At 38.0% G+C, this 12,829-nt stretch overlaps 3 protein-coding genes across 9 annotated transcripts in view; 2 read left to right on the plus strand and 1 right to left on the minus strand.

The window, feature by feature from the left end:
- Positions 1-4,687, plus strand: part of LOC128873853 (nucleolar and coiled-body phosphoprotein 1-like) — a 60,079-nt gene extending 55,392 nt beyond the window's left edge. For 6 of the 7 annotated variants that reach the window (XM_054117792.1, XM_054117790.1, XM_054117793.1 and 3 more), the window contains 3 exons: positions 905-965; positions 1,159-2,486; positions 2,583-4,687. In XM_054117792.1, coding sequence (XP_053973767.1) covers positions 905-965; positions 1,159-2,486; positions 2,583-3,005 — 1,812 coding nt within the window. In that variant the 3' untranslated portion in view covers positions 3,006-4,687. Of the gene's footprint in view, positions 1-82; positions 224-904; positions 966-1,158; positions 2,487-2,582 lie in introns of all 7 variants that reach the window. The other variant, XM_054117796.1, reaches the window with a different exon arrangement.
- Positions 4,688-4,781: 94 nt separating this feature from the next.
- LOC128873855 (glucosidase 2 subunit beta) lies at positions 4,782-7,653 on the minus strand. Its single transcript, XM_054117800.1, has 2 exons — positions 6,563-7,653; positions 4,782-6,492 (listed from the first exon to the last, which is right to left on the minus strand). The coding sequence occupies exons 1-2, from the start codon at positions 7,464-7,466 to the stop codon at positions 5,837-5,839; spliced, it is 1,560 nt and encodes a 519-aa protein (XP_053973775.1). The 5' UTR covers positions 7,467-7,653; the 3' UTR covers positions 4,782-5,836.
- Positions 7,654-8,582: 929 nt separating this feature from the next.
- LOC128873682 (inhibitor of nuclear factor kappa-B kinase subunit alpha-like) lies at positions 8,583-12,679 on the plus strand. Its single transcript, XM_054117407.1, has 12 exons — positions 8,583-8,933; positions 9,040-9,239; positions 9,322-9,480; positions 9,537-9,754; positions 9,820-9,924; positions 10,032-10,170; positions 10,290-10,478; positions 10,610-10,821; positions 10,898-11,182; positions 11,258-11,407; positions 11,487-11,813; positions 11,906-12,679. Exons 1-12 carry the CDS (start codon positions 8,825-8,827, stop codon positions 11,967-11,969), a joined length of 2,157 nt encoding a protein of 718 aa, XP_053973382.1. The 5' UTR covers positions 8,583-8,824; the 3' UTR covers positions 11,970-12,679.
- The last annotated feature ends 150 nt before the right edge of the window (positions 12,680-12,829 follow it).

Consider the following 12,829-nt stretch of genomic DNA (forward strand, 5'->3'; position numbering starts at 1 on the left):
AGTCACGCGGCTGCTTTAAATCGACGCGTGGCACGCTACGAGTTGTTTACGAGCACTATTGGATGTGTCCATGAAATGGTAGGATAAAGCGGAGGATGAGTCGACTGGATTCGTCAGGCCTTCGTGCAGGCTCGAGGATCGACCACGTTCCAAGCCGGAAGCGAGGCAGAGGATTCCGCCGATTATCAAAGAGGCGACCCCACGGATCGAAGAGACGATCGAGGTAATCGATCCACCAAAGAACCGCGATTATATCGGTGTACGAGACGCGTATACGTAAATATATCTACGCTTACGATTCTATCCTAGAATAATTTCATCGGAGTTTTACTTTTAAACTCCCCTGGAACATGATGGAAGATAAAAAAAAACGTATCCTAATTTGAAATTTATGCTTTCTAACGTTGCGTTGCGTTAAAGCGATCGTGGCAATCGGGCCGTAATAAATCGCTCGCATCGTAGACCGAGAACCTTTCCGAGTTTATTCGCGCTAGATTGCCTAGATTTCCTCGGCGGGCTTTAACGACGGGAATTGGAGCTGTTCGCCGCGCGTTTACGCTTCGAGCGATAATAAGGACCGGTTGTGAGTCGCGGGGAGCACGGTAGCACAAACGAAACGTTTTCATGGCGAAGAAGTGTCTTTCGAGACGACACCTGCAACCGGTTCCGAACGATCACGGTTAACTGGCCGCACTCGCTCGTCCCGATAGCGGTTAATACCGTTATAGCCGGCACTTTGCACGCGTCAGTCGAAAGCCCGTAAACAATGTCGCGAGTAATTCGTCCAATGCTCTTGTAAATCTAGACGACTCGTTGGCAACGTAACACCGATCTACACGTGAACTGGTAATCCGAGGATGAACCTTGTCGTAGTTAATTAAACGTGCCACGAATCTTTTTTCAGAACTCAAGATCGCCAAAGGACACGACCGACCGAGTTGCACACGTGGCCAAAGAAGACTTACGTGAGTACCGTCTCGTGAATCATTTTAACACCGCATTCCCATAACGCGTCCGAGCAAGAACGCAAGAAAAAGAATCCCTGTAAATTCGATTGCAACGCGCGTGGCTTCCGAAGATTGCTCGATAGTCTGTCTTTCTCGTTTCGATAAATGATACCGAATAGAATGCTAAAAGGTGGTTCTGTTTGTTAAACAGCGCAACTAGAAAGTGCGAGCTTGAATCATACAGCGGCCCATCACCGGATCTCGGTGCGACCTAAGAACCGGAGGCCTCCGAGGCGCGCAGCACCTCAGGTCGCGAACACACCTACATCGACGATTACGACCATCGCGGAGGACTCGTTGGACAGTCTGGACCCGTTACCTGCCGGTACGAGCAGCGTCGCGTCTTCGCCTACGGAGTCGAAGAACGTATCCGTCGCTAGAAAATCCTCGAGTCGATTGTCGCGAACGTCGGACATCTTCGAGGAATTGGAATCGAAGCTGCCGAGGAAGCCATCTAGCAGCGTGGCTTCCTTGTCTCCGGACAGTCTGGATAATTTGAACGCGTCTAGAACGAGCGTGGAAACGAACGAGGAGCAGCCAGAGGTCCGATCTGTCGTGAGGAAATCGTCGAATCGAATACCGAAGGGTTCGGAACTCTTCGAGGAGCTGGAGGCCAACCTACCTCGCAGGAGATCCTCTAATCGATTGTCGAAATCTCCGGACAGCCTGGAAGCGACCTCCTGTTGGTTCTCCAAATCGTCCGAGGGTTTCGACAAGTTAACGGAGTACGAGGAATCGAAACCAGTGATTCGAAGGTTGCTGAATCCGATCTCGAAATCCACCGACCGTGTCTCCAAGTCCTCCGACAGCCTGGAAGCCATAGAGGTGTTGACCAGCGACGAGTCCATCGAGCGCAGAAGAAGCAGTTTCGAGTTTCGCGCACGCAGAACTTCCAAAAATATATCCAAATCCTCGGAGAACTTCGAGATTCTGGAGCAAGCTAAGACAGGCACGGACACCACCGCACAAGAACTGCAGAAGAGGAGCAGCATTTCGGACATCAACTTGGCCAGGGGAAAGAGGTTGTCGAAGAGCATCTCCAAATCATCGGAGAGTTTCGAAATGATCGAGGTCAGCGAGACGAAAGACGTGGAAGAGAACAGAGACTTCGGTAAATGTTGCAGAAGGTCGTCGAAGAGAATGTCCTCGGAGAGCTCCGATAACTTGGAACTGGACGACAGGCTGGAGAACAGAAGGATCAGGAGGACGCCGAAAAGAATACCGAGTACCAGTTTCGTAGACATCGTGCCGGTGGATGATCAGGAAGAGGAAAAGAGACCAATGCCGGTCAGGAAACCGTCTAGGCTACAGAAATCGTCAGAGAGCTCGGAGCTCGGTAGCACGGATACCCTGGACTCGGAGAGAAGGAACAAATCCTCCGAGAGCACCGAGACTCTCGACAGTTTGGAGAGAGACTTGGACCAGGAGAGAAAACAAGAGGAACTGGCGGACGGTGTTCTGGACAAACGTGAAAAGAACGTGAGTAGCATGGTTTTGTCAGCAGCTGTTTATTTATTAGAGTGTTCTAGTAGAAATTATATTTCGCGTTCGACTAATAAAACTTCGTTTTCGCAGGACTCTTGGGCCAACAAGAACACGATGTCACCGGACTCTGAGCAAATCTCTGCCGCCGATGGAACAGAAGATTCCAAGTCGTTAATCTCGCCAGACAAGTTCTACTGGCGGCAGACGTCCGAATCAAAGGAGAACATCGACATTCACCAACTCTTAGCCATTACGATAGTTACCAGAATGGCCGATAACGGCAACAACCAACGAAGTTCTGTGATTTATCCAAAAAAGAAGCAGATCACCAGCTCGCAACCTACCTCCCCGATCGCAAAGCAAGAGGACAACAAGATGATCTTCGACAATCTTCTCGTCAGCAAGAATGACGAGGATTTGCAGAACATGCTCAATGGAAATATATCGGAAGTGTCTACCGACACTAAAAGCTTTAAAGAGAAATTGATCATGTTCGAGAAACTCGGAAAATGAGCTGCTGTACGTTTCACCTCGCACACACTCGTTAACCGATTATTCGTTTATCCAAATACGTTTCGGCCGATCGAACCGAGGAAGAAAGCTGAAAGAGAGCGAACCGAAAATGCTCGAGAGTATCGATCATCTGTTTAAACACCGATCAGGATAACGCAACACCTTTTCTTAGCGAACTATTTTATATATATTTTATTTGTAGCTGAGAACAAGCTGAGGATGATGAAGACACGAGAGACCGAAATTGTTCGATTGATGAAGCAGGACAATAACGTAATTTTCCAAAACTTTTTATAATATTTTTTCATACAAAATTTGTTCGTTTAATCGCCGTAAAAGAAGAACTTGAAAAGTAAATCGACTATCGTAAGAAACTTTTAAGTTCGGCGTAATCGGTTTCAAAAACGAACTCGTTTAAACCGTTACCTGTAAACTAATCGTGAAAATCGTATTTTATTTAATTGTTTTCATTTCCGTCTGTTTTTGTTTTGTTAGTAACAAAAATCGCCTACTATAGAGAGAGATTACCGGATCGCACCTGAATCCAGTATTAGGTGTCGCACTTACGAATTCGTAAGAACAAAACAGTTTGTAAGCCTCGACGTGCTTACGAAAATTCTTCTAGCGTAGAAGCCTAGCGTTTCGTGGAACTTGTTGTACAGTAGCTTAGGGACGCGAGTAAATGTTGTGTTTCATTCCATTATGTAAATATACAAAGTGGAAACCTCCGTTGCAAAGTTAACGCGATCGCGAACGAAAAGATAACGAAAGAGAGAGAAATTACTATTAATGGATATCTGTGAAGCGGCCAAAGGGTACGTTAGAAACGCAAAATGTTCGGAATCGTTCATATCTTGAGACGCGTTGAGGTTATCATTCGAAAATGCTGCCTTTCCATATGGATTCAGTACTTTCTATCGAAATCGACAGAAAAACTTTACTGTTCGTTAATGTTTCTTGTTTATTTTCACGAATATACACGATACGAGCGGGTATAATCGGCGCTTGAAAATATTAAGAGCTGCCCGATTTCAGTCGTGGCTCTCTGTAAAATAATAAAGTTAATGGCAGCGCCAAAAGTACGTAGAAAACAACGTACAGGGACACGGCTTACACTTTGGAAGTGCTCGACGTTATCGATCGCGAATAATCGAAAGGGCAATGAGACCATCGAGTTGGGCTCTTCTTTGATTTTTCTATGTTGGAATCAAACGAATAGTGGAGCTCTTCATTGTGTAAGTTGATAGAAGAAAGCGATCATCGTGGGGTGAGAAAAGACGATAGAGGGTGTCGTCTTTGTCACGTAAACAACTTCGTGACAGACGAGATGCTTCTTTTCAGTCTTTTAAGTGCCTTAACAAAGTAACGAGGAATGGACTGGATGTAAGGTTGAATAAGCTGCGCGGAAACGTAATATATCACACTTATCTTCCCCCCTCTAATTTTTTAGTTCTCTAGTTGATTGTAAACGTCTCAGTCTCCAAAAGACATCGTGTAGATTGTTAGATTAACGAGGTAAATAGAAAATCGAGTTAACCATCGCTATAATATTATAAGAACTCGCATAATTAAAAGAAAAAAAAAAATATATATATATATATAAATATATATATATTACACATAATACAAAATGAGCAAATCGCCCGTTATTGATGTAAATAAAGCTGCCATCGTGAATTACAGTTCGACAACAAATTTTTCTTTCCCTTTATTGAACCCGCATGTCGAGGCACCGGTACACCCAGCATATCTTCAAACAGTTACAAAATACCTCACTGATTGATACAGTTTTTAATATAATATCTCTACGTTACACACAGGCGTGCGTGCACACGCAGGTGACAATTAGGAATTCCAAAGAAATGCTTCACCAGACACGATTCGTATCGGTTCGCATCGTGTCTACTTTCGATGTGGATTACGTAGACCGAACGTGTCCCTCCAATTGCTTAGTAAAAAATTTATTTGGTACAAAAAGATCAGGAATGTATGTAACGGCGACACAATTATTGGCAATGACGGCGTAACAACGATTTCATTTACGTACATCACGGATATTAAATTGTCTTTCAACAAGTTTCTCCATCGTTCGAAGCAAACACGAGTTCGTCACTAATTGTTGCCAACGTGTTATCGGCGGTGAAATTCATTCGCTTATTTACTTCAAGTAAAACAACCAGGAATTTTTAATGCAAGGACAAATAACTAATCGTGACACGTCGTTCGATAAAACTCGTTACGTAACGTTCAAAGGATGACCAGGTATTCAACGAGGCTTTATCGGATGTGTTTATCGTGAACGCTAAAAACAAAAATTGCGTTACTCGCAATAGTGTGACAACTCGTTAAATTAATCGTTGCGCGTTATTAAGTGTTAATAAATTCTCCCAAGTTTATCTCAGAAATAAATCAATATTTACCGTGCTACATTTCTTATCGTGCATTATCATCGAACGAAGTGCAGCGGCGACTCGTAAAAGTATTCGAATGCTTGAAATTAAATATTATAACGGACAGGACACGTAACCTGTACTGGTAATTTCAAAATATTGCTACAGCTACGATAAAACGTAATCATCGAGATTACATCGGATAAATTTGAAGAAACTCTGGCAACGTATAACTACGCGCATTATTTCGAAATGAGAGTGTTCATATTTTCGACTTATTTTACGTATCTTGTTCGTTATAAGCATCAAAATGTTTGTTTGCAAAAACATGCCTGACACTGGACGAATCGACGTAGCCGTTATTCATCCTTGCAATTTTTACGCCTTATATTTCGAAGTAGCACAGTGCCTTGTATATCTCGTGTTTACGCACGACGAGATTTACAATTCGTCATGTGCATCGGTAGACTCTATGCTAAGATTGCACAGAGCAGGTGTAGAAAATTCCATAGCGTACTCGCATCGGTTAGGTTCGGTCACTGAGACTAGTTTATTTTCTTTGCCACAACTTAAATTGACGATAGTGGTACGCGCAGGACCGTTCCAACAGGTGAGACCTCTGTCGTATTTCATCTTTGAGTATTTTTGACCCTCAGGTCCGATCCAATCGTACCAATGACCCAACGTGATATCGTTGCCACCGGATTTAGATCTTTGCGATGTTTTGCCAAATATACACAGCGTGTACACGTACTCCAAGTCTGTGTACTCGAAGCACTCTCCATCCAGAGACGCGAATTCCTGTTCGACACCGTAATCGCGATCTAATTTCTCTTCGAGCTTCCTTATTTCCATTTGCAGTTCGTTCACCGATCTCTCTGCTGTCTGAAAATTCTCTCGAGCACTCGTTGCTTCGTCGACCACAGCTTGGGTTTCTTCATCGTACTGAACCACGCTTTCTTGGACTTTACCTTGCTCGTCATCTGCGACCTCTTCTGGTTCGTTACCGTCGTCTTCTTCTTCTTTATCCTGCTCCGTTAATTCTTCCGCGTGTTCCTGCCCTTCTTCCTCGTTATGTTCACCTGGTTTGAACATACCTACAAAAACATTTTAGTTAAAATACGAAATCTGAAATAGAAACAAAGCTGTAAATTCGTTTCTGCTAACCTTGCTCCAACATTAAGAAGGGTTTCATGTTTGCCCAAACAGAGTCTATAAATTCTCGAAGATCGACTTCTTTCTGGTTATTCAAGAAATACAAGGCCTCTTCCTCACTTACAACTCCATCTCTGTCTTTGTCAAATGTTACTCTAGTTTTTAGTTCCATGATTGTTATAGTATTGCTATTATCAGAATCCAAGAGTTTAAAGTAGTCTTCAGCTTCTGTTTCATGCAGTTCTTCCTCCTCTTCTCCTTCTTCTGCGGCAGGTTGCTCAGGTTCAGCTGATTTATATTTTTCCAGAGCAGCAGTTTCTTGTTCTTCCGCTCGATTCTTCAGCAGTTCTTTCTCCTTCTTCACAAGCTCAGCTTCTTCGTAATCAGCTCTGAGCTTCACCAGACGACTCTGATGATCGTTCTTTAGTTGTTTGCCTTTGGTGATCATCTCAGCTCTTATTTTGTTCCCCTCTCTGATTAACTCCTCCACTTTCTGGCGTTCTAGTCTCGCTTCTTTACCGAGTTCGTTGCAATTGTTCGGACACTCTTTATTTGAACCATATTCATCGCTACCGTCGCAGCAATCGCAAACCCCGTCGTTTACCCAGGTAGAGGGTATATAACGGGGTTTGTAACCGGTGTTTTCGCAGTAAAAGGAGCCATTGACGCAGGCGGGCGTACCTGGCTCATCGCTGCCGTCAGCACAATCGCAATAATCATCGTTGACGCGTGTAAATGGTATCAACAGGCTTCCGTCGAGGCATTGGAAGTCGCGTTCCGGTGAGTACAACGAACTTTTCGTGTTAGGTATGCCACGAATTTGTAATACTTTAGAGCCGGCTACGTGGCCCAATAGAATCAACAGACTGACCGATAGAAGAAGTACCAGGCATACTCTGTGATCATTCATCGTCATTCTCTTTGATAATCTACTTACTACTATGCGAGAATATTTTCACGTGCAGAGAACTGTCCGAAATTCCGGCGAAAACCAACGATTTTTGAGGTTCGAAACGGTAAGACACGAGCCAAGAACAGGATACGCACGCACACCGTGCACACGCATGCACATAGCACACCTAACATCAGGGGGACCAAGCTCTCGTATTAAAACTTGCTACAAAGTTTGTAACGCCGCCTAGATTTGTTTCATCAACTAAAATGTAGAACGCATGCGCGTGTATGCATATATATATATACAGTAGCGGGTTATTTAAATTGCTTTAAACTATTTGATAGAATCTAAACCAGAGAAAATCCTTCGAACTGCGTCTGAACTTTCTCTGGTTTACTTTTTGAAAAATTTAAATATAATTAAAAATAAAATATGTGTGGTAATAAAAACATATACAATATTTATATAACAAACATTTTTATTTAATCTGTATGTATCACTTACATATCATTGAAGTAATGATAGGTAATTATCGAATTATTACCCATTAAATTTTTTTTTTTCAATATGATTCGTGTCACCCCTTCGCATATCATGTTCTTCTGATACCAGGAGTAAGATCAAGCCAGAATTTCATACGTACCATGAATTCCTCGTGCCACCTCTTCCCATATCATGTTCTCCTGATACCAGGAGCAAAAACCCGACATTTCCAATGTTGAACTTGCAAATTGCTCCTTTCAGGACTGGAACAATGTTGCAACTTTGTTGAATTCCGTGTGGAGCGATTTGCAACATTGTTGAACTTGCAACATTGTTGAATTCCGTGCGGAGCGGTTTGCAACTTTGTTGAACTTGCAACATTGTTCCTACCCATAGTTGACTTGTTTTTAACATATTACATTCATTCTTCCCACTTCCACTCCCTGGTAGCAACCAATCAATGAACTATATTAATTACTGGTTTTAATACCAGTGGCGCCATCGGTGGGAAAACGCACAAGTTTGTAATGAATATAATTCAAACTGTTGCCGCTAGATGGCGAGTTGAATAATATTGGTGGCGCCATCGGTGGGAAAACGCTCAAGTTTGTAGTGAAAATAGTTCCCGCTGTTTCTATAAGATGGCGCCGTCAATATGTTTCAATCAATTATACTTTATTTTTCATAAATGCATACACTTTTACAAGTTGTAATCATTATCTAGATTATAGTGGAGGAAACTTGTGACATGAATTTGTTTTTCTTCCACAACTAGTGTATATGATAACAGAATAAAATGTGACGTTTATAATAGTTCTTAATAAATTAAATAGTTCACGATCCGACTTGTTGTTTTATAATTCGAGTATCTGTTATTGTTAGTAAACACATTTAACATGACTGCTACACCAGTTTTAGTTGATGGTTGGAGATTAAATAAAATTCTTGGTACTGGAGGATTTGGTATTGTTGAACTTTGGGTTCACACAAGTGATAAAAAACTTGGTATGTTATATTTACTATTTAATTTTGCAACATATACTAGCAGTATAATTATTCAAATATCATAAAGTCCCTATAAAATTGTAACCCAATATTCTGTAAATTATAGCAATCAAGAAATGTAAATGGAATATCGAACATTTATCAGTTTCACAACAAAACAGATGGGTCAAGGAAGTAGAGATAATGAAACACTTGAATCATAAAAATATTATAAAATCATTAGACTTACCATTTAGATATCCAGATGAAAATATAAAGTTGCCAATATTATGCATGGAATTTTGTCGGAAAGGTGATCTTAGAAAGGTAAGTTTCAGAATTTACTATCTTTTCTATTTAATGTAATAAGAATATGTATTTATGTTGTTGATGTTTTATTATATTGCAGGTTTTAAATAATATAGAAAATTGCTGTGGTATTAGCGAAAAAGAAGCAATTAATGTAATGAAGGATATTTCTTCAGCTGTAGAATATTTACATTCTAAAAATATTACACATCGTGACTTGAAACCTGAAAATATAGTTTTGCAAGATGAACATGATAATGTGAGTAGTATGATAATGTGAGTAGACACAAAACATACATAGAGAATATGTTTCAGATTTCATACAAATTAATAGATCTTGGATATGCAAAAGAACTTGGTGAAGCTAGTATATCTGCATCTATTGTAGGCACATTAAATTATGTAGCTCCAGAGCTCCTTTGGAAACAGAAATATAGTTGTTCTGTGGATTATTGGAGTTTAGGCATTTTTTTCTATGAACTTGTCACTGGTACAAGACCATTTTTCCCAAAGATGCAACATACTATGATGTGGTATGTTATATAATCACGATGAAATAAGGAAATCATTTAATATTAATTAATTTGTATTTATATAGGATGCAATACATTAAAAATAAAAGTGATAATGACATTTGTGCCTTTGAATCGGATGGAAAAGTAGTTTTTAGTGAAAATATTACTGATCTTACTAAACTGTCAAGGTAATGTTGCAGAATTTGTATTAACTCTTAGAATACATTTAGGACTAATTAAGTAAAAGTATAATAATTGAGTAATTTAATTCAATCTTAAACTGAATCTATGTCAGATGCCTCAGAAATAAACTGGTAGAGTGGTTTAGAGTGGTGTTACAATGGGATCCAAGGAAAAGAGGAAAACAGTGTGATGAAAATGGAGAGATGCAACTCGTAGTATTTAAATTACTTAATACCATTTTATCCAAACAGGTATATTTTGCATTTTCGTTATGTTAATACAAAAATTCTTCTATGAAGAAAAAGTGACCGAATCTTTTACCATCTTATAGTTTAAATATTGTCATTACTCATATATTTTATTTTTATAGATAGTATATGTATTTTCCGCATCGAGATATAAACTTAATGCATATGAAGTAGCTGACAGTACTACTGTCATGGATATTCAATCTATGATTGAAAAAGATGATAATATACCAGTAAATCAACAAATTTTAACAAATTACTTTGGTAAAGTTCTCATAAATGGGACATCAGTTTTATCTCAAATTTCCAAGGTATAAAGTAGTACTGAATAAATTTTTGCATTTATTACAGTATCAATTTATTTTCTTAAAACAATAGAAAATTTATATCAGATAACTTATTTCATATTTTTTTTCCACTTAAGTTAATAATTATACCTTAGGATCCAGTTATGTTTGTCTTTGAAAGTGGAAGTACTTTGATGGGAAATACACATGTACCAGATATTCCTATATTAGTTCAGAAAATGATAGAATTATCGAGAGATCAATTGGATTTTGAAACATTGAAAGATTATTATCGCGCAGCAATATTTTTTACCTCGCAAGAAGTACATCTGTTTCAACTATATATTTTTGCTTTGACTATAAAAGTGTAAGTGCATCATACATTTTTATTCTTAAAAGTTTATTTTTTCTGCTTAATGAACTCCGATAATGTAAAATTTCAGGGATTTATTAGTTTCAAGACATAATATATTCGATAAAAACATAACAAATGCATTAACAAGTATAAATGCTCTTTTGAGGGAATTATCCACAATTCGTACAGAATGGGAAAGGGAATTCGTAAATAAAAAAAAGATAGAGACTTTAGAAATTAAATTTGAAAAAATTACTAAACTTGCTAAGGCTACTGATCAAATCAAATTAAAATTCAATCCGTTAATACGAGAAAGTAATGAATTAAAAAATAAAGCTGAGAGTATTGATTGTGTTAAAAATGTATCGCAATTGTAAGTGAATGTTATCTCTTACACAGTTTTAAATATCGTTTAGTGAAAACTGCTTTACATTTTGATAATTTGTAGGTACGACAAGGCAGTCAAAATATTTGAGCAGTGTAAGAATGAAAAATCTCATAAAGGTGTAAGACCAACAGAAATGGTAAAATTAATCTTTGAATTTTTAAAAGTACTAGAAGCACAATTTAATAATGAAAATATTTCTGAGATAATAAAGTATGTATATGTATGAATTGATTTATACTTGATATTTAATTATAATTACTTTATGTTAGATTAAAATTATTTCTTTTAGACGCATGGCAAAATTAGAAGTTGAATTGTTAACATTGGAAAGAATTTTTGATTCGGTCGCAGTTATGACGACAGTATATCACGAAAAACTTCAAAATGTAACAAACTGCACTTTTAGTAATATACCTCACATTTCTAACAAGGAAGCATACTTAAACACATCCGTTGCCGTACACAATGAAATGCTAACTACTTTGGGTAATAATGATATCAAAATGTCGAATGAATTGACTGATAAGCAGCTTTCAAATGTTCCTGTTGTTAAACCTAATGAAACTACAGATGGAGAAAATGATTTGATATATGACAATTTAGTGTTACGTCATACGTAAGTGCAATCGAATTTTTCATTCCAAATTGTAATTAAAATACTATATGTAAACGATAATAATAGAGCTACTTTTCTCTTTATTTTTACAGATTAAATCACTTTTTGATAGAGTTACAAAAGAAATACATGGAGGTGGTTAGTTTGGAGCTGTGATAACAATGTCAAAAATTCATTAATCAATATTTTCAGTATATGTTGGTATGTTTAGTTGCCTTGGTATATAATATCGTACACCCCACTTGATATTCGCATGTTTATCTGTTTTAAGAAATGTGTAAGTGGGTCCATTCATACTACTCTTCTGTTTCATTTTCCACCGAGTATCATTAGATGAGGTTAAGGAATCTGCGGAAGATTGTAATTTTTGAGGTTAGATTACAAATTTAATTCTTTCTTTGTTGTGTATATATATAGATCTAAATGTATATATATACAAATACATGTGTGATATGTACAATTAAAGTATAGTTATAGCATTTGTCAGTCTTGATTTACTGTCGTATTCTTAATAAACTTTAAATAATATATCGAGGGTGTCATATTATATAGAAAGGCATGCGAATAGCTTTTAATTTATACGCATTATGTAAAGGTGCTTTTCTAGATTGACACTCTTGATATGTCACAGAAAAATACATGTAAAATATCGAATACAAAGAATATATTTTAGATATTACTGAACTTACCTCCTTTAGAAATAGCACTGAATACGATGTATAGGAACAAATATATGAAAATACGTTTGTTTAGTATCTATAACAAAATTTATTAGTAACGCGTAGTTACGAGAATGTATATATATGTATTAGTACTTTTTATATAAAGTATACTTACAAAATAAACGATCGATATTTTAAGATTCATTGTGTTTATGGCAGAAGTAAGGCATTGACTACTCCGTAGTAGAACAGCATTAGTATGTTTTATCCTTTACATTTAACAAAAAATCGTATGGTTGAATGAACATGTATTACAGAAATGTTTTCACTCTGCTTTCACTCGTATAAAAATGA

Source organism: Hylaeus volcanicus, chromosome 3, assembly GCF_026283585.1.
Source record: "Hylaeus volcanicus isolate JK05 chromosome 3, UHH_iyHylVolc1.0_haploid, whole genome shotgun sequence".
In the NCBI taxonomy this organism is placed as follows: Eukaryota; Metazoa; Arthropoda; class Insecta; order Hymenoptera; family Colletidae; genus Hylaeus; species Hylaeus volcanicus.